Source organism: Dendrobates tinctorius, unplaced genomic scaffold, assembly GCF_039654945.1.
Source record: "Dendrobates tinctorius isolate UK_male_01 unplaced genomic scaffold, ASM3965494v1 ptg000038l, whole genome shotgun sequence".
Classification (NCBI taxonomy): domain Eukaryota; kingdom Metazoa; phylum Chordata; class Amphibia; order Anura; family Dendrobatidae; genus Dendrobates; species Dendrobates tinctorius.
The window spans coordinates 31,294,761-31,316,836 of NW_027361706.1; the positions used below are offsets into that span (position 1 = coordinate 31,294,761).

At 42.5% G+C, this 22,076-nt stretch overlaps 1 protein-coding gene across 2 annotated transcripts; it reads right to left on the reverse strand.

Moving 5' to 3' along the window:
• Nucleotides 1–22,064, reverse strand: KCTD17 (potassium channel tetramerization domain containing 17). Of its 2 annotated transcripts, XM_073574352.1 has the most exons (7): nucleotides 21,386–22,064; nucleotides 21,113–21,221; nucleotides 14,803–14,888; nucleotides 4,303–4,398; nucleotides 3,606–3,731; nucleotides 426–517; nucleotides 1–72 (listed from the first exon to the last, which is right to left on the reverse strand). In XM_073574352.1, the coding sequence occupies exons 1-6, from the start codon at nucleotides 21,572–21,574 to the stop codon at nucleotides 431–433; spliced, it is 693 nt and encodes a 230-aa protein (XP_073430453.1). In that variant the 5' UTR covers nucleotides 21,575–22,064; the 3' UTR covers nucleotides 1–72; nucleotides 426–430. The 2 variants fall into 2 exon arrangements, with proteins under 2 accessions (XP_073430453.1, XP_073430454.1); XM_073574353.1 differs by lacking the exon at nucleotides 4,303–4,398 and having other exon boundaries at nucleotides 21,386–22,060.
• Between the last annotated feature and the right edge of the window lie 12 nt (nucleotides 22,065–22,076).

Below are 22,076 nucleotides of genomic sequence, written 5' to 3' on the forward strand. Positions count from 1 at the left end.
TGGTGTGAAAAAGTCTGCTTTATTTGAGGTATTGATTGACAAAAGAAGACTGTAGAGCAATGATCATAATGTCTGGAAAAAAGAGGGAGAAAGATGAATATGCAGGTGAGAAAGAGTTAAAATGACCCAAGACACACAACACAACAGTGAACCGTTTTGAAGGTGATGGCCAAATTGAGTAGAGACATCACTTTAATAATAAGAAACTAAAAGATGAAAGGTCGAGACAATAGAGACTGAAATGGAACGACACATCGGTCCTCATGGTCTTATATAGGGGAAGTCTAGAGCGTACGCCAATTATCGAAAAACCATTAGCGCCAATTAACACAATGGAGATAGAGGAATGAAAGGAGTTATGGAAGAGACAGAGCAATGCATGTAACATATGGGGTCGGATGCACATGTCCATATGGGAGACTCACTGGAGTTAATGTCCGCTTTCTCTGTCCCTTTCCTGGAAGACGATATAGTCAGGGTTTAGCACATTCTCTTCATCCTTTTCGGCATCTAAACTCTGCAATTAGAGGAGATCTACAGTGAGAAAAATATTCTTGAACTGAACCTTTCACTAGGTTTGGCCGATATGAGATAAGGCCACCACATTTCAGGCCTGATATGCAGCATTCCATAATACTGTATATATGCCCTCAATCCGAACTGAAAGATAAGAAAAAGACATTTTATTATACTCACATGTGGGGTGGTCCGGTCCTAGGGGTGTCGCTGGTTTTAGTTCACCACCTCCTTTCTTCTTGCTAGGCTGTCCTTCTTGCTTCGTGTGGATGACACATCCCTGCATCACCCACACAGTCTCCCCTGCATCGGGTTTCTGTGCAGGCGTACTTCTCTACTGACTGGGGCAGAGTAAAGTACTGCAGTGCGCAGGTGTCAGGGCTCTTTGACCTTTCCTTGCGCCTGCGCGCTGCAATACTTTGCTCTCCCTCAACAGGGCAGAGAAGTACGCCTGCGCAGGAGCGCAATGCCAGGGAGACTGTGTGGGTGATTCAGGGACGTGTCATCTACAGGAAGCAAGGATGACGGCAACGCAAGAAGAAGGGAGACGCCGGACCTAGACACCCCTCAGATGGACCTCCCGACAGGTTAGTATAATAAAAGGTCTTTTTCTTATCTTTCAGGGCAGTTTGAGACAGATATACAGCATTATATCAGTATATCAGGCCTGAAAGGTGATGGCCTTAACCTCAGATTGGCCAAACCTGGTGACAGGTTCACTTTAAACGAGTCCTCCATCTGTGGACTTTATGATAGCCAGTGCCTGTCTGGTGTAAACCACCCCTTATAAATTGAGCTCTGCTCCATTTTACAATTTAAAAGAAGATGTATGGCATTCACCCTCGGGTATTAAGGGACTTAAGTAATGTGATAGACAGGCCTCTATTCCTTATATTTAAAGACTCTATGGAAACAGGGTCTGTTCCTTTTGATGGGCGGCAAGCAAATGTGTTACCAATATTCAAAAAGGGGTGTAAAAGGGAACCTGGAAACTATAGGCCGGTAAGCTTAACATCTGTTGTGGGTAAAATTTTTGAAGGGTTTCTAAGGGATACCATTATGGAATATCTCAATGTTAATAAATGTTTAACTCCATGTCAACATGGATTTATGAAGGATCGCTCCTGTCAAACTTACCTGATCAGCTTCTATGAGGATGTAAGCTTTCAAATGGACCAAGGAGAATCATTGGATATCATTTATCTGGACTTCTCTAAAGCATTTGACACTGTCCCACATAAAAGATTGGTAAGTCAGATAAGAAAGCTTGGGCTAGGGGAAAATGTGTGTAGATGGGTAGGTAAGCTGGCTTAGTGATAGAAAACAAAGAGGGATTATTAATGGGGCATACTCAGATTGGGCCAGGGTTACTAGTGGGGTACCACAGGGTTCTGTATTGGGCCCCCTACTGTTTAATATGTTTATTAATGATCTAGTGAATGGCTTACACAGTAAAATATCAGTATTTGCAGATGATACAAAACTATGTAAGGTAGTTAACACAAAGGAGGACAGTTTGCAACTACAGACAGATTTGAGTAAATTGGAGAATTGGGCTGAAAAATGGCAAATGAGGTTTAACACAGATAAGTGTAAGGTTATGCACATGGGAAGGAGAAACAGATGCTATAATTACTTACTAAATGGGAAACTGCTGGGGAAATCAGACATGGAAAAAGACTTAGGCATCTTAGTCAATAAGAAGCTCAATTGGAGTGCCCAGTGTCAGGCAGCTGCCACCAAAACAAATAGGGTCATGGGATGCATTAGAAGAGGTCTGGGGACACGAGATGAAAACATAATTCTCCCTCTGTACAAATCACTCGTCAGACCACACTTGGAGTATTGTGTGCAATTTTGGACGCCGGTGCTCAAGAAAGACATTACTGAACTTGAAAGGGTTCAAAGGCGGGCTACTAAAATGATAAATGGAGTTGGTTCACTACCCAGAAAGGTTATCAAAATTAGGTCTATTTACTCTAGAAAAGAGAAGACTTAGGGGAGACCTAATATATATGTACAAGTATATCAGAGGGCAATACAGAGATCTCTCCAATGAACTGTTTGTACCAAGGACTGTGACAAGAACAAGGGGGCATTCTTTTCGTTTGGAGGAAAGACAATTTCTGCACCAGCATAGAAGAGGGTTCTTCACGGTAAGAGCAGTGAGGCTCTGGAATTCTCTTCCTGAGGAAGTGGTGATGGCCGACTCACTGAATGAATTTAAGAAAGGAATGGATGCTTTTCTTGTGAGTAACAGTATAGAAGGTTACGAATAACAGAATATTATAGGTAGATGGTTGACCCAGCTTAGGGGAAGGAATTTTTTTCCCTATGGAGAAAATTGGCTTCTACTCTGTGGGTTTTTTGCCTTCCCCAGGATCAACAATGCAGAACAGCTGCACTAAAAATAGGCTGAACTAGATGGACATAAGGTCTTCCTTCAGCCATCAAAACTATGTTACTATGTCAGATCAGAACATGTTCAGTACAGCATAAAGGGAATCTGTCAACAGGTTTTTACTGTATAAACTTAAGACCGCACGCTGTAGTTGTTAAAAAACACAGATTTCAGGGGTGCCTCTCTTATCAAGCTCAGTGGTTTGGTTCACTTGCAATGATTGTTTTAGCACCAGTAGCTTATCATTGCTGTGGTCCGACTGTCTATAGCTATGTACACTGAGAGCCTGCTGTGGTGTGGGTGGGGTTAGCAGTGGTGCAGGCGGGGTTAGCTTCCTCAGCTCTGCTTCATTCTAAATTTCAAAGCTCTGATTGTTTCACAACGGTTAACCAAGTAATCTTAATGACACATCGTTGGAATCAGGGTCTCTTTGCCTACATCATGCTGCTCTCAGATGAGGTAGCAGAAAACCTGCTGATAGATTCCCTTTAAGTGAGATTGTATCCTGTAAGAATTTTACGGCCATTTACGGCTTGTAGCTCTTATGTAGTCTAGTAAGATATACACAGTTAGTATTGAGATATAATATATGGTATGCTTACCAAAATGTAAAAATAAAAAAAAATGTGGCCCTAACGATGTGACAAGAACCTATGTGAAGCATGCAGCAATTATCATGAGTGTGTACCTGTGCCGTACTGCACGCCTCACTTCCACATATTTTCAGCTTGCTCTGGAGCTCTCTGGATACCACACAAAGAAATTCTGATTGTCCTTCGCTACCGTAACTGTATGGAGACCCCACATTCACCAGCTTGTAGGAAAAAAGGAAAAAAAGCACATATGCATTATACTTTTACCTTAAGATTTTAGCTGGTGAAAAATGTGCTTAACAGTGTTTAGACTGGTTAAAAATAATAAATGTTGCACTCGCCAGTACTGATCCTCCGAAAATCTCTCACCAGCGCCCACCCAGTCCTAACTCATCTTTGCCTCCTGATCCCGTTCTCAAAACACCGTGACTGACCAGAAATGCCTGATCAGCCGAACACCAGCCGCAGCCATGAGCTGCATCAGTCACAGATTGGTTGGGCAGATGAGTACATAGTGAGCATGGACTGTAACCACGTCCCGTCACTGACTGACAGCCGACTCCACAGTACATCAAAAACAGCGTAATATAAAAAAGCAGATTGTGAGCACAGTGACAGCACCTCTACCGGGTACTGTCACTGTGCTCACAATCTGCTTCTTTATATTCTGAAAATGAGAAATTCCTACAATGTAAATATAAAGTAAATTTATATCTACAACATATAATAAAGTTGGTTGTAAACAAGTTATCTTCCATTTTAGTTGATTAATTTTATGGTGGTGGCCTTTACCTGCTCAAATTTCCAACTGTCAGACATGGTGGAAACCATCTGAGCCAACTCTGATTCTTGACACTGTAATACCCGGTAGACATGTTTCTGTTGAGACTGGATAGAATTATTTGATGTTAGGAAAGTAGATTAGGGGTTTAGATAAGACTTAAGATATGTAGCCTGATCAGAGAAGTAAGATCTAGCCTATGGACACATCCTGAGTAATGCACTCATTGGTTAAAGGGGTTGTCCACAACCCCTTCTCAATCTGAATGTTTTCCCCATGTAAAGTAATAACACTTAGGGCTCATACCCATCACTGTAAAAAAAAAAAAAAAAAAGGTCTGATATTGTTCCTGAAAAGTTGAACGAGTGTCATGCGATTTTCAGGCGAGTGCAATCCGATTTTTAACACCTATCATCTGATTGAAATTCAAATCACAAGCGAATGTAATCCGTATGCAATGCAATTTTAACATGAGCTTTTACATAGAGCAATTCTCTATGGTCATTTCAAGATAGTTTTCCAAGGAAATATTCTTCGATAGATAGATAGATAGATAGATAGATAGATAGATGTGAGTGATTGAATGAGATATATAATCAATGCTTTGCATGTGTAGATTACTGTACATGTCAAAATTTTAATAGCCAGCAGAGAGAAAGCGGACAGCTGGGGGCAGATGTTTATAGCCAGGGAAAGGGGTAATACCCATGTAGCTTCCCAGGCTATTAACATCAGCTCACAGCTGTATACTTAGCCCTTACTAGTTATTAAGATGCGGGATAAAAAAAAAATGACATGTGGTCACCCAATAACCAACAAAAGCTAAGCAGACAGCTGCGTGCTGATATTAATAGGCTAGGAAGGGGCCATGGAAATTGGTTCCATCTCAGACTAAAAGCATCAGCTCTCAGCCTCCTCAGAAATGGTGCATCGATAAGATGAGCCAAATCTAGCACTTTGCCTCACTCTTCCCTCTTGCCCTATGGCGATGGCAAGTTGGGTAATAGGGTTGGGGTTGATGTCACCTTTGTATTGTCAAGCAACATCAAGCCAAAGGGTTACTAATGGAGAGGCGTCTATATGACACCTCCATTACTAACTCCATAGACATATTGTAAATAAAAAACTCCCTGAATAAAGTCCTTTATTTGAAATAATGACACTGACACATTTATTGAAGAATAAAAAATACTTATACTCACCTTTACGATGCGAGCGTTCATCCTGTCAATCATCAGAGACACTGAGCTGGACATGGTTGAGCAGCTCAGTGTCTTGTGGTGATGGGAAAAGGTGAGCTGCGTTCATGCCCAATGAACACTGTTCACCTCAATGAAGTCAATGTAGGCGCCGCCGCCGTGTGAAAGTTTTCACAGCGCTCGCGCTGACATCATTGAGGTGAAAGGAGTTCATTGACCTTTGTGACGGCACCGCGAGTGTGAGAAGTTTCTCAAGCTCGTGGTGACATCAGTAAGTGGAATGGAGTTCATTGGATGTGAACCCCGCTCACCTTTTTGCCGCAAACGCGAGGCAATGAGGTGTGCAATCACGCTCATTTCTATGTCTCTGCTTCCTGACATGCTGAGCTCTTGCATCATGCCAGCGTTTAATGTGCCAAGTATATGTAGCAGAGCTAGAGTCGGCAATGGACAAATGGATTATTATCATCTCGGAGAGGTGAGCAATATGGTTGTTTATTGTTTTTAAGTCTTGTACAGGGGACATGGGCTTCAATGGATTGGGCATCCAGGTGAGTATAAATGTTTTTTGTATTTTTAATTCAATAAAGGAGTCTGTGTCACTGTTTCAAATAAAGAACTGTATTCTGGGTTTTTTTTTACAATTTGACTATGGGGTTGGTAATGGGAGCATCTTATAGACACCTCTCCATTACTAGCCCCGGGGTTTGATGGCACCTGCAACAGAAAGGTGACATCAACCCCAACCCTATCACCCAACTTGCCACTGCTACAGGGCAAGTAGGAAGAGCAAGGCTAAGTGCCAGATTTGGCGCAACTTACGGATGAGGGGAGGGGGCCAATATCCATGGTCTCTTCCTAGCCTATTCATATCAGTCCACAGCTGTCTGTCTAGGCCTTGGTGGTTATTAATTATAGGGGGACCCCATATTTTTTTTTCCTGAGGTCTCCCTTTTTAATAATCAGTAAAGACTAAGTATACAGCTGTGAGATGATATTAATAGCCTGGGACGCTACATGGGTATTACTACCTTCCCTGGCTATAAGCATCAGCCACTAGCTGTCCGCTTTCCCTCTAATAGTTATAAAAATTTTAGGGGATCCCACGCCATTTTTTTCTCAAAATGATTATTTATTAATTAAAAACATGTACAGTAAGCTACATAAGCAACGTAACAATTATATATGTCACTGACATTTTTATATCTATCTATTCTATGTGTATATATTGTATCTATTCTATCTATTCTATTCTGACTTGTCACACTGTGATTTTACTGTGAGTGTGTAAAAATCAGATGGCACTTGCATGGTCCGAGTACCGTGCTATTTTTTTATCACACCCACTTACTTCCATTGGCAAGTCTCGTCCGATATACGTGGCCACTAGCAGCATGCTGCGATTTTTTTTCTCTCAGTCCAATCTGAGACTCATAGGTTAGCATTGGTCAGCGTGCAATCTGATTTATTTATCGGAATGAACTTGTCCGTTTTTCTCACAGTTGAGTATGAGCCCTCATATTCCCGTTGTCGGCGCTATTTTGGAGGTGTCCGCACTTGGTCTCTCACTTCATCCAGACGTACGTGATACGTCCTGAGGAGTGGCGAGTGACACAGCAGCTGATTGACAGCAGGGATTGTGTGACGTAACAAGGTTTTGCGATCTCTGGTAGAGCCAGTGCCAACACCGTTGAAACGACGCTGCTACCGGGAGTATAAGTGTTATTATTTTTTAAGGGGGAAACATACGGATTGAGAAGGGGTTGTCTCAGTAGTGGACAACCCCTTTAAGGAATGTACACCTTATTACACCAATTGAATACATTATTACAATAAAACTAACATAGAATGCAAAGCAACTTTGCAAAAGTTGGAAACAAACCCTGTATAGTCTGATCCTGTCATTTTACCACCACCCTATTTTTTGCTAACTAACGTGATGGGGACAGATTGAAGGTAGCATGATTGCAGGATCAGACTACACAAAGTTTGTAGTCTGCTACCATGGAAACACAAGCCTCCATTAAGGGCTTTCTTGACAATATGCCACAGAGTAACTATATAAAAAGTTGATTAACTTTGTAAATCATTTTGACATTTTTGATTACATGGTGTTTTCTTTTAGCCAAAATGTTTGGCAACATTGGATATTGTCACCTTCCTTATATCTAAACTATTCATGTGGCGACCATCTATCAAAGGAATTGTCTCACAACAACAGTTCCTCTCCATAGTTTCTGCATTTTCAGAGTATATTGACCAACCTCGGGGAGCCAGAGCAGGTAGGCGGTATCATAGAATGGTAGAGTTGGAAGTGACCTCCGGGATCATCGTGTCCAACCCCCTGCTCAAAGCAGGATTCACTAAACCATCCCAGTCAGATGTCTGTCCAACCTCTGTGTGAAGACTTCCATTGGAAGAGAACTCACCACCTCTCGTGGCAGCCTGTTCCACTCATTGATCACCCTCACTGTCAAAAGTTTTTTCTAACATCTAATCTAATATCTTCTCCCTTTCAGTTTCAGGAATGAAAGCACGGCTCTCGGCCTGTCATACCTGGCCCAACCATGCATTATGCAGCCATGCAAAGATTTCAATTCCTGCACATATTGCTTACATATATATGCAGTGAATGCTGCAAAAGAAATGTACAGCCATATGTGGCTTCTCCCTTCGATATCAGCTAATTATCAGGTGTTTGGGGATTTTCAAATACCGTACGTTTACTTCTGTTTCTAATGTGCTTGCAAAAGGGTCCTACAACATATATTAAATGGATAGAGCCCCAATTTGGCCTCTTTCCTGCGGTATAGTTCAAGGCTTCAATCATTTTTGGCAGGCTGTGTTATCCCATGCAATGATGTCTAGTAAAGAAAAAAAAAAGGGGTAAACCATATTTTTTTATATAAGGCTATGTGCACACGTGCGGAATTCCAGCGGATTTTATGCGTTTTTGCCGCATTTTTTTCGCCACGAAAACGCATAAAAAAAGCAACCCATTGAATTCAATAGCATTCCTCACATGCTGTGCTAATGCTGCGTATTTTTCCGCAGCGGAATCACATCGCGGAAAAATACGCAGCATGCTCATTCTTTGTGCGGAATCGCGGGAAAATCCGCACACATAGGAAAGCATTGTTCCGCTTACTTTCCGCATGTGGCTGTGCACACCATGCGCAAAGTAAGCGGAAAATGTGCGGATGGTACCCAGGGTCTCGAGGAGAGCAGATTCTACTCCAGGCTCTGGGTACCATATCCCTGTTAAAAAAAGAGTTAAAGTAAAAAATCGTGATATTCTCACCTTCCGGCAGCCCCCGCAGCGTCCCCAGACCTCAGTGATGCTCCCGGCATCCCAGCGATGCCTTGCGACAATGACCTGTAATGACGTAGAAGTCTCGCGTGAGGCTCCGTCATCTGGGGTCATTGTCGCAAGGCATCGCTGGGATGCCGGGAACATCGCTGAGGTCTGGGGACGCTGCGGGGGCTGCCGGAAGGTGAGAATATCACGATTTTTTATTTTTTTAAATTATTTTTAACATTATATCTTTTTACTACTGATGCCGCATAGGCAGCCTCAATAGTAAAAAGTTGGTCACACTTGTCAAACACTGTGTTTGACGAGTGTGACCAACCTGTCAATCAGTTTTCCAAGCGATGCTACAGATCACTTGGAAAAAGCTAGCATTCTGCAATCTAATTACTCTTGCAAAATGCTAGTTTTTCGCGGGAATTACGCTTGCGGATTTCTCACGTATTTCCCACGGCAGGGAGTTGCGGAATTGCCACGGAAATCTCCACAGCAATTCCGCACGTGTGCACATAGCTTAATACTGACAGTATATCATACTTCACAATTTTCTTTTAAAAGGAGCCTGACATCTTCCCTGAGGCCCCCAAACCGCCACCGTGTATTTATTGCTATCTTTGTACCCTTTCTAACAAGCCCTTTTAAAAGGATCTTTAAAATAATGCTATTAACCCGCAGACACAGGGTTAGGGTCCCGTTACATTTAGCGATCCACCAGCGATCCCGATAACAATATGACCCGGTCAGGATCGCTGATGCATCGCTAAATGGTCGCTAGTGAGCTGCCAAACAGGCAGATCTCACCAGCGATGCAGCGACGCAGCAGCGATCGTTACTTACCTGTCAGACGCGGCGATGATGAAATCCTCCGCCCGCGTCCACGCGACGCTCGTCGGCGCCAGCAGGAAACCCAGCAGGAAGCCGCCGCTGAGAAACGGCCCAGGACGTTCATGCGCGATCAGCGATAGCCAGTGGGGGAGCCGGTCAGAGGTAAGTGTCACACATAGCGATATCGCTAGCAATATCACTGCTGCGTCACAAAATCGGTGACGCTTTAGCGATATCGCTATGTGTGACGCCCCCTTTAATCTGCAGGTTATTAGCGTTCTGACACCATGCGACGCCTGGACTGAGAGCCCCACTGCTAGGAGGAAAAGAACTGTAGTCCCCCTGGCAGCCTTGCACTTTCAGTCATAGGGATGGCGCCGGCTGGGTTTCAGTCGCAGCTCTGTGCATAGTGACTGGCAGCTGTAACCGCCCCCAGGACTGATTGACAGCAGGATCAGCATTAGGACCGGCTGTCAGTCAGTGCTAGAAACCTTCTTAGAGAAACTAAAGAAGACCTAATATGAAAGATTTTTCAAGCAGCAAAAACGCAACCCAATTTATTTTTCATTACATACACAATATATATATACAGTATTTATTTTATCATTTATATATTATGAATGCAGTTGCAGCCCGTTGCGGGTTTTTCTCATATCTAGTCTTTTATGCCTTATTTTGCAGTTTCCTGCAGTCACATTACGCTAACCCTGTTATTTTGCTGCCTGATAAAAGCAGAATGTTTTGGATTGTTCTGTGAACTGTGTAATGTGTTCCCTATGATTTATTCAGATATAAGCAGCTGCTCTGTGACAGTCACAAGGATGCACGGATTCAGCTGTAAGACTACATAAGAGCACCTAGGAGGTGGATGCTCTCATTATCTATATTGCTTCCATCACAGACACTTTTTTTGCAAATTAATATATTTTGGACGGGTTCTGGATATCAATGATGTATGAGAAGACCACAGCACTCCAATACTCAAACCTCAGCAAAAGACAATTCAGACATGTTTAATGAAACACAATTAAGAAACAAAAGTCTAGACATGAGGGTTGGTTTATAGAGTTGGTGCAAATCGATTCGCAAGACCCGGTCCATTGGCCACATCAGTAATCTGTGGTCGCTGGACAGGAGTCCTTAAAAATAACGTCTCCTACATCCTAACAGCCGTGGCTCTTTTTTTTTTATTTGCCTGGAGCAACATGACATGTGCCTCATGCTGCAATGATGAAATTGCATCTGGCCAGGCTAATCAAAAGAAGAGCCATGGATGCCAGGGAGGTAGGAGGTGGCTCTCAAGGCTCCCCTTGGGCGGTCACAGATTACCGATTTGGCTGATAGACCAAGTCTTGCAAATGGTTTTGCACCAACTCTGTTTCTTGTGCGCTAGGAGATGTTTGAAAAACACCCATTTGATTATTTTTTTTCCCGTAAAATGAAAATGGATGACGCACTGATCGTCAACACAGAAAACAGAACACCAATGAATAAAAGCGGACTGAGATGTGGATTAATAAATATGTTATCACTGCCACCTGAGGAAGACGGAGCCATTCCGTTGAAACGCGTTGCGAAAACTAATAAATGAAGACTTTTAATACCAGCTGAACTGCGTCCCGGTCTATTTTACTTTTATCCTGTCTGATCCTCTCTTGAGGTACCCGGCCAGAGCTGCAGCGGACCATCCCCATTGTATCTACTCCCAACGCTAGCCTGGCACTCCCTTTGAAGTCGCCTACCTGACTCTGTCTGCTATCTAGGTGTAGCAGAGGTAGACTCGTCATGGGACAAAATGGATTAGTATCTTCTTGGCGGACAGGTGAGGAATATGGTTGTTTATTATTTTTATTCTGTTACAGGGGACATTGGCTTCAGTGGACAGGACGATGATGTGAGTATGGTTTAATTTAGATTCATTAAAGAAGTCTGTGTCATTCTTTCAATTAAAGGACTTTATTCTGGGTGTGTGTTTATTTACAATATAATTATGGGGTTAGTAATTGGGATGTCTTATAGACACCTCGCCATCACTAACCTCTGGGCTTGATGTCACCTGACAATACGAAGGTGACATCAACCCACCCAACTATCATGCCATTTGCCACCGCACCAGGGAAAGTGGGAAGAGGGAGGATAAGTGCACATCTTATGGATGCCCATTTTCTGAGAAGGCTGAGAGCTTAATTCTTAGTCAGGGAGGGGGACAATATTCATGGCCCCTTTTTAGGCTATTAATATCAGCCCATAGCTGTCTGCCTATATTATTAAATATAGGGAGACCCTACATCATTTTTGGTGGGTTCCCCTATTTTAATAACCAGGAAAGGCTAAATATGTAGCTGTGAGCTGATATTAATAGCCTGGGAAACTCCAAGGGTATTAGCCCCTTCTCTGGCTATAAACATCTACCCAGCTGTCCACTTTCCCTCTGATGGTTAATAAAATGATGGAGGATCCCATAACATTTTTTCCAAAAAATTATTTATTCTGTAATAAAAATACATGTACAGTAAGCTACACAAGCACTGTACTATTTATATACAGTGCCTTGCGAAAGTATTCGGCCCCCTGGAACTTTTCAACCTTTTCCCACATATCATGCTTCAAACATAAAGATACCAAAAGTAAATTTTTGGTGAAGAATCAACAACAAGTGGGACACAATTGTGAAGTTGAACGAAATTTATTGGTTATTTTATATTTTTGTGGAAATACAAAAACTGAAAAGTGGGGCGTGCAATATTATTCGGCCCCTTTACTTTCAGTGCAGCAAACTCACTAAAGAAGTTCATTTTAGATCTCTGAATGATCCAATGTTGTCCTAAATGACTAATGATAAATATATTCCACCTGTGTGTAATCAAGTCTCCGTATAAATTCACCTGCTCTGTGATAGTCTCAGGGTTTTGTTTGAAGCACAGAGAGCATCATGAAGACCAAGGAACACAACAGGCAGGTCCGTGATACTGTTGTTGAGAAGATTAAAGCCGGATTTGGATACAAAATGATTTCCAAAACTTTAAACATCCCAAGGAGCACTGTGCAAGCGATCATATTGAAATGGAAGGAGTATCATACCACTGCAAATCTACCAAGATCCGGTCGTCCCTCTAAACTTTAATCTCAAACAAGGAGAAGACTGATCAGAGATGTAGCCAAGAGGCCCATGATCACTCTGGGTGAACTGCAGAAATCTACAGCTGAGGTGGGACAGTTTATCCATAGGACAACAATCAGTCGTACCCTGCACAAATCTGGCCTTTATGGAAGAGTGGCAAAAAGAAAGCCTTTTCTCAAAGATATCCATAAAAAGTGTTGTTTAAAGTTTGCAACAAGCCACCTGGGAGACACACCAAACATGTTGAAGAAGGTGCTCTGGTCAGATGAAACCAAAATCGAACTTTTTGGCAACAATGCCAAACGATATGTTTGGCGTAAAGGCAACACAGCTCATCACCCTGAACACACAATCCCCACTGTCAAACATGGTGGTGGCAGCATCACGGTCTGGGCCTGCATTTCTTCAGCAGGGACAGGGAAGATGGTTAAAATTGATGGGAAGATGGATGGAGCCAAATACAGAACCGTTCTTGAAGAAAACCTGTTGGAGTCTGCAAAAGACCTGACTACAATGGAATGGTTCACAAATAAACGTATCCAGGTGTTAGAATGGCCAAGTCAATGTCCAGACCTGAATCCAATCGAGAATCTGTGGAAAGAGCTGAAAACTGCTGTTCACAAACGATCTCCATCAAACCTCACTGAGCGCGAGCTGTTTGCCATGGAAGAATGAGCAAGAATTTCAGTCTCTCGATGTACAAAACTGATAGAGACATACCCCAAGCGACTTGCAGCTGTAATCGCAGCAAAAGGTGGCGCAACAAAGTATTAAGTTACAGGGGCCGAATAATATTGCACGCCCCACTTTCTAGTTTTTAAATTTCCACAAAAATTTAAAATAACCAATAAATTTTGTTCAATTTCACAATTGTGTCCCACTTGTTGATTCTTCACCAAAAAATCACATTTGGTATCTTTATGTTTGAAGCAGGATATGTGGGAAAAGGTTGAAAAGTTCCAGGGGGCCGAATACTTTCACAAGGCACTGTATGTCACTGACATCTTTATAGCTATATATTCTATATACTGTAGATATATCTATTCTATCCATTCAATTTTGTCAGGTCACACTGTGATTTTACTGTATGCGGCAGATGAATTGCCGGCTATTCAAAGGACATTGGCGTCTAAAAATCAGACAGCACCCGCATGATCCGATTACCATGCAATTTTTTTCTCACACTCACTGACTTGCATTAACGAGTCTCGTCCAAGTTACGCGGACAATCGCAGCATGCTTCGATTTTTTTTCTTAGTCCAATGTCAGCTAAGAAAAAAAATCGCAGATGAGCTGTGACTCATGGGTTAATGTTGGTAAGAGTGCAATCTGATTTTTTATCGGATTGCACTCGCCCGTTTTCCTTGCAGATAAGTATGAGCCCTTAGATTGGTGCTGTGAATACTTTCTACCAAATCATTTCTTCACTCAGTCACCATAATGTAGCAAGCAGTTTTTTTTAGAATCAATGCCCCTGAAGAAGCGGAGATGATGAAACTCAGGGTCAGGCAGTTAATTGAAATGCCCCATGAAAATGGTTTGATGTGTTTAGTGTGACAAGTGATCTGTACTTGATAGGTCTGCAAAAAACAGCATGGTTTCGACACAGACTTCATGAACACACTATCTGGTGTCTACTTCATTTTGACTTGGTGAAGGCTAAACGAGAATAGAGCAGAATTATGTTTGACACTGAGCCATAAGCTTAGATTTGAACGCTACAATGAAGGTAATTTGGACTCTATTTTATCTTTACCTGTGACTCTGAAAGTATATTTTGCTAGAAACACTGTTCGTAAGATGCATATCTATAGTGTTTGCAGGACTTAAATCGAACCCAGGTCCTGAAGCCTAAGTGGGCCAAAAGATCAGTTTGACCCATATAAGAAAACAAATGCTAATAAGTACTAATAAATATGTATGGCGGCTTTCTTGGAGTTTTTACATTGGGGCTCATTACATTCAAGTTACACCACTGCTTTCTACATATATTTTTCTAAGAATTAACTGCTGGGATAGTGTACAGTCCTATCACTATTATAGTGCTCTGAATTACCTTATTGATTTCAGCCTCCTCCAATTTGCCATGAATTATTTTGACCAAAGAAGCAATGTTGTAAAACTCGGCCTCTTCTAACACTCCTGCAACGGATACAGCGCCATAAATGAGGGATAAAAATAAAAAATGAAGAATATTTATTAAAAACAAACACAAATATGTTCAACAGTGGGGAAAGCAACTTTTTTTTGTAAATGTCATCAACACCTTAACCATGATAGAAAAATTTGAGATTTTACAAAAGGGTACATACTAAGCCCCCCTTCACACGTCAGTGTCTCTAGTATGTGCGGTGACAATTTTCACATGTACTGGAGACTCTTACTATGTGCAGACCCTTTCAAATCTATGGGTCTGCACACATGTCAGTGTGTTTCCACAGACCGTGTGTAAAATACTTAGACATGTCCATTTTTTGCCGGCAACACAGTCTGCAACATGTCTCGCACACGTGCACACTCATGACACACGGATGACATCAGTGTCATCAATTTTACATGTACCTGAGTCTGGGAAAAGCTTTACAGTTAGCACTGTTCCCAGGTGCCTGGTCTCCATGTGATCAGCGCGACCAGGCAACACTGATGAGAGTTGTAGTCAGCAACCACCATCTGTATATCGTGCTTATTAAATAAATACATTTTTTTTTTAAATTGGCGTGGGGTCCCACATAATTTTCTTAAGTAGCTGAGGGAAAACAAACAGCTGGGGGCTGGAGTTATAAGTGAACCTGTCAGCAGTATTTTGCTAAGTAAACTACAGACACTGTCAGGTTGGCAGTGTTAAACTGATTAAAATTATAGCTGGTGTAAATAAATCCGTCTTGCGGTTCTTGTGTAATCAGTGTTAGGAGTTTTCGGTTAATGAGATGCCTGTGCTCTGGGGCAGGACTGGAGACAGAGTCTTATCTTCCTGATCTAAGCCAGAGAAACCAAGGAAAGATCTGCCCAAACAGTCTGTCTCTATAATGAGGAACATGCTTGTGCTTTGGGGAGGCTTGTGGGCAGATCTTTCTTTGGTTTCTCTGGCTTAGAGCAGGAAGATAAGACTCTGGTTACAGTCCCACCCCAGAGTATGGGCATATCATTATCTGAAAACTTCTAACACTGATTACACAAGAACCACAAGACAGATTTACTGTATTTACCCCAGGTATAATTTTAATCAGTTTAACACGGCCAGCCTGACAGTGTCTGTAGTTTACTTAGCAAAATACTGCTGACAGGTTCACTTTAAAGGATTGATAGTGACTTGAAATATTGTTGCTTCCAACAGGTGGCGCTTTAAATTTCTAGTCCGCTTCCTCTCTGAAAAGGCAATTTGCATAACCTCGTAGTCAAAATTAATAAAGACACACAAAGTTCTTTGACTGTACAAATCACTTCCCGACAATTACCCTCTTTTACCCATTTATTAACCTAACAATAAAAAATAAAAATATTCCTAATCTGTCTGACATTAATATATAATGATAAGGTCCCACGACAATCCCCAACTCTCCTACATTCGGATGGTGTAGCGAGGGCAGTGACATCAGTAATGTAACCGCTCACCACGCCAGCTGGAACACATTGAGCTTAGCATGAGAACGCAGCTGCAGTGATGAGTGGTGACATACTTAAGATTGTATATGCCCCTCATCCTTTTATATGCTCCCCCAAACCTTGTATATGCCCCCCATCCTTATATATGCCCCCATCCATGTATATGCTCCTTCATTCCATGTATATGCCCCTCATCCATGTATGTTTCCCTATTCATGTATATGCCCCCATCCTTATATATGCCCCCATCCTTATATATGCCCCCCATCCTTGTATATGCCCTTCATTCCATGTATATGCTTTCCTATTCTTGTATATGCCCTTATCCTTGTATATGCCCCCCCATCCTTGTACATGCCTTCATCTTTGTATATGCTCCCCCCATACTTGTATCCACCCCAATCCATGTATATGCCCCCATATATGCCTGGTATATGCCCGCCATCCTTGTATATATGTCCCCATCCTGGTATATGGCTCTCATTCTTGTATTTTTGTCCCCATCCTGGTATATGTCCCCCATCCTGTCGGCGCCACTGTTGTCCAACGCATATAAAAAAACCACAACAACACTCGGGAGGGCTCTGCATGCCATAGGTTCGCCACCACTGCCACAGTTGATATTGACCATGGTACCCTAGGGGTTAAACAGTTGAGCTCAGCCTCATTTCTTACCTGTTGCATTGCAGCAAGAGCCCCTTATTCTGCAGTGTATGGAGTAAGTTTAGTTCCTGAGCCCACCCTGGATAACTCCACAGCACAGCAGAGCTCAGGACGCGGTCCGTTAGACTTACTAGTTGGCTAAGAGACTGCTATGTAGTTTCATTAATTTTTTTTGTGTATATGTACAAATGCAATTGTTTAAACTGTAAATATGTTTTTTGGACGCACTTATTTTGCATGTGGTCCAGACAATGGATGGCAATGCCCTGCAGTGATGCCATGACTGGCTGCATTGTCTGGTAGCGGGAATGATGATCTTCCTGACTGTCAACTAATTAGTAGGGCGGGAGATGCAGATGGTGAGTAGGGAGAGCCCGACCCTCACAAGAAGGCGGAGTATGTGGTAACATGGATGGTCTTCACCACCACGATCTTATAAGGGACCTGCTAGGAGAAGTTTGGCGGTGCAGACAAAGGAAGGGGGGTTTGGCGCCAAGAGGAGGACGGGGGTATAGTCACTGTGCACAGTCTATAGTGACAGGTGGGTCTCTTGCTTGTGAGAAGCATGGCGTGCTAAGAGCCTCCAAAGCCTAAACTTCTACAAAGTTGGAGTAAGCAAGGACATGGGATTATGGCTCTCAAAGGCCTGCAACGAGGGCTGGTCAGTAGACGAAGGGAACTTCTGAAAGACTAAATCAATAGTACCCATTACAATAAGATGTTTTGTAATATATCTTATCAGAGAAATTAGTTTTACTTCCTCCTCCTGGACTGATATTTCATTCTCAATTCATGGGTAAAATCTGTATTTATTGAATACAGATTTCCCCATTTCTAATATAGGAGAAGACCGTTGGTGCTCATAAAGTTCTATGGAGCAGGGAAGAGCTAGAGTCAGAACCAGATATTCTTCTGCTTGTTTTCCTGAAATGACAGTTCATAGAACTTTATGAGCACCAACCGTTATCTCCTATCTCAGTAACAGGAAAATCTGATCCACTCAGGAGGAGAAAGAAGCCTATCACAGCCTTACATATATGCATTTTTGTTGTTGCTTTTTTTGTCTCAAAAGTGACAATTATCGTAATTTCATCTTTTTTGTGTTTTCAGCATTTAAGTTACAGTTTGAATATATTTATATTTTGACTAGACTCTTACAGACACGATAATACCAAAAGCTGTATATTTTTTTATTTCTTTATTTTTTTGAACTGGAAAAAAGGAGTGATGATTTAAACTTTCATATATTTTGTTTAGAACGTTTCGTTTTATTTCTACACCTTCGTAGCGGACTTAAACCTGCGGTGATTTGATTGCTTATACTATACACTCACTGGCCACTTTATTAGGTACACCTGTCCAACTGTGTGTTAAGACTTAATTTCTAATCAGCCAATCACATGGCGGCAACTCAGTGCATTTAGGCATGTAGACATGGTCAAGACAATCTCCTGCAGTTCAAACCGAGCATCAGTATGGGGAAGAAAGGTGATTTGAGTGCCTTTGAACGTGGCATGATTGTTGGTGCCAGAAGGGCTGGTCTGAGAATTTCAGAAACTGCTGATCTACTGGGATTTTCACGCACAACCATCTCTAGGGTTTACAGAGAATGGTCCGAAAAAGAAAAAAAATCCAGTGAGCGGCAGTTCTGTGGCCGGAAATGCCTTGTTGATGCCAGAGGTCAGAGGAGAATGGGCAGACTGGTTCGAGCTGATAGAAAGGCAACAGTGACTCAAATTGCCACCCGTTACAACCAAGGTAGGCAGAAGAGCATCTCTGAACGCACAGTGCGTCGAACTTTGAGGCAGATGGGCTACAGCAGCAGAAGACCACACTGGGTACCACTCCTCTCAGCTAAGAACAGGCATCTGATGGCTACTTTCAGCAGGATAATGCGCCATGTCATAAAGCTCGAATCATCTCAGATTGGTTTCTTGAACATGACAATGAGTTCACTGTACTCAAATGGCCTCCTCAGTCACCAGATCTCAATCCAATAGAGCATCTTTGGGATGTGGTGGAACGGGAGATTCGCATCAGGGATGTGCAGCCGACAAATCTGCGCCAACTGTGTGATGCCATCATGTCAATATGGTCCAAAATCTCTGAGGAATGCTTCCAGCACCTTGTTGAATCTCTGCCACGAAGAATTGAGGCAGTTCTGAAGGCAAAAGGGGGTCCAACCCGTTACTAGCATGGTGTACCTAATAAAGTGGCCAGTGAGTGTATACTGCAAGTCTATAGACAATTCAGAAGGAGGACCAACATGGCAGCGAGGAGGCCTTCAGCAGTTACGTCATAGTGTGCAAAGGGGTTAAACCAACACTTTGCGAGTCTTTAGCTTGTCTATGTAGTTCCTATGGGTTCTCATATTGCTTTACATTACCGCCAATAAATGTCGACCTGCACGTTATTATAGTGTATCCGACACCACTGCACTCTATAAGGACAAAAGTGTAGGGACACAAGTCTTACTCACTTAATTCAGGTTTATTACTCAGTCCCAGCTCAGTCCCATTTGCCTTTACTGACATTTGTGCGAGAATGACTCATTGATACCAATGACGTCCTGTGATAGGACGTCAGCGGTGCAATAAGTCAGTTTGTGACATGTCTCCCATTCTAAATATACTACCATCATCTGAGAATGGAATTATTGAAAAGTGGAATGAACCGCATGAAGCTCTTTAAGGGGCAAACCACGTAAAGTTACAAATTGAGACGTTGAGCGCTGAGGAGCATTGGGCATAAAAGTTGCCAATGCTCCACTGAATCCATAACTGTAAAGTCCTCTGGAATTAAGATCAGCACAAAAATTGTGCCAAAACCTTAATAACTTGGATTTCCATTGCAGAGCAGTGGCATTCAGCCTTACATCACCAAGCACAATGCCAATCACCAGGTGGAGTGGTGTAAAGCCACCAAAACTGGACTCTGGAGCAGTGGAAATGTGTTTTGTGGAGTGAAAGGTCACACTTCTCTATCTGGCTGGGTTTGGTGAATGCCAGGATAACATTATCCGCCTTACTGTATTGTGCCAGCTGTTAAGTTTGGTGGAGCAGGGATAATGCCATTGAGTAGTCTTTCAGGGTTCAGCCTTGGCCCCTTAGTTCCATTGAAGAGAGACCTTAATTATTTAGCATACAAGATATTTTGGACAATTATGTTAGTCCAACATTGTGGGAAGTTTGAGGAATGACCATTTTTGTTCCCGTGCCATAAAGACGTGGTTGGAGGAGTTTGGCAAGGAAGAATATGACCGGCTGCACACAGCCCTGACCTCAACCCCATCCGACACCTTTGGGATGAACTAAAGATTGTGTGCCTGGTCCTCTCCTCTAACATCAGAGTCCGACCTCACAAATGCTTGTCGGGATTAATTGCGAAAAATTCCAACAAACACCTTCAGATTCTTGTAAAAAAGCCTTCCTAAAATAGTGGAAACTGCCATAGCTGCAAAGTAGAGAAGAAAAGCAAATGTGGTGCCCAAGACTTTGCCCATATAGTTTACTTTCTAGGCATTTTCCTTACTCTCTGCAATATAGTACTTAGCAGGTCACCTTTGCTGCAATCGCGGTGCAGAATAATTCTATATAATTTGGCAGGTATCTTTATATACTATCGCAGCACAGCACTTTTTTAGCATCTGAAATGGAGGTGAGACAAGAGCACATAGGGTGACACTAAGGGATAAATGAGGGTGGGTGGGTGCTCACTTGGTGGAATTGTGAGTTGTCGCAACCCCAATGAAATCCTGTGATTTAATAAGACTGCAGAGTCGCGCCAACAGGTAGAAGATTCCCTTCTTCTAGATAAAAATTGATAAAGTAGAGGATAGGCGTTTAGAGATGACGGCGCGGCTTATAGAAGAGTGTGGATCCATCTGTCCTCCACGAGAAGCAAAGTCATCTCTAAAGGCCTAGCCTCTACTTTATCCTCTAATTTTCGCACGGTATACATTTTTGTATGTTTTTGGAGCCAATGTCGAAAAATAAAGTTTCATACCAAACAGTAAACTTTCCTGTGCTGTATTTCACATTATGAGTACTCATGTTAACAGAAGAAAAAGATAAGAAAACTGGTAAATAGAATATTTTTACCTTCTATGGATATATTCTTATCTATGACCAGTTTGCCATATCGCAAGTACCGTAAGATTGCACCAAAGTACGACGGGTCCCGGTCAATAAGAAACGCCCCAGTCTCATCCTTAAAAAGATAAAAGAGGAGATAAAGCAAAGAACAGAAGGAATGTTAAATAATATAGAAATGTTCTCAATGATAAAACAGAAGCTAAACATTGAGGGGGAGGTCAACAACATGATGAGGCCGGAATGATCAGATAGTAGAACGATGAAGCTTGAATGTCTCACCGTCTCAGACAACAACTGGGACTCCTGGCAGAGACGGCAAAGAAAAGAGTTGGGCTCCTGGCAGAGGGTTTGCTTGGTAGTGAGGAACACCGTGCCTCCTACGTTCAGACGCACCCACTTTCCTCCATCAGAAGCTGGTCTCTGTGTGGCAAGGTCATCCAGAACCTCAGGTGGTGGTGACCTCTCCATCTTCTTATTTCATTTACGTGTATCATGCACACGTTTCTAGTAATGGCAAATCCAAATAATTTCCAAAACAGAGTCCGGGATCTATTCAGGCAACTACGGTAATTCCAGTTCCTACAGAACTCGTTGCCCCTGTCTGATTCCAGCGCAGCTATCGTTGATGTTCATGATTCACTCTTCGCTTGCTTCGCTCCAACAATGCGTTCACTAATCACTCTTTAAACCGTGACATCTTTTCCTTTTTACTCCTGTCGCGTCTCTTGCTCCTGCTCCTGCTCCACGGTCGTCGTCCCGATCACCACACCCTCTCTCGTGGGATAGGTTGCCACCACAGGTGTGCTTTGCTCAGATACCTATCTCATTGACTCTCTGAGTCCCATCTGTCATTGGATCATGTTTCTCGCTTCCACAACAAGCTGTCAGCAGCGAGTCTCACCCTGCCAGTGCAGTTCTCTGATTTTCATTTCTCAATGTGAAACCCCTTCAATGCCAAATGAAATTTGCC

What these genes read in the sequence shown, in the direction of transcription:
- KCTD17 (XM_073574352.1), bottom strand. Translation starts at nt 21,574, where the DNA reads ATGGAGAGGTCACCACCACCTGAGGTTCTGGATGACCTTGCCACACAG. An exon ending in CCCAGTTGTTGTCTGAGACG is followed by an intron (nt 21,222 to 21,385) that starts GTGAGACATTCA and finishes TATCTTTTTAAG; the next exon opens with GATGAGACTGGGGCGTTTCT. An exon ending in TAAGAATATATCCATAGAAG is followed by an intron (nt 14,889 to 21,112) that starts GTAAAAATATTC and finishes TATCCGTTGCAG; the next exon opens with GAGTGTTAGAAGAGGCCGAG.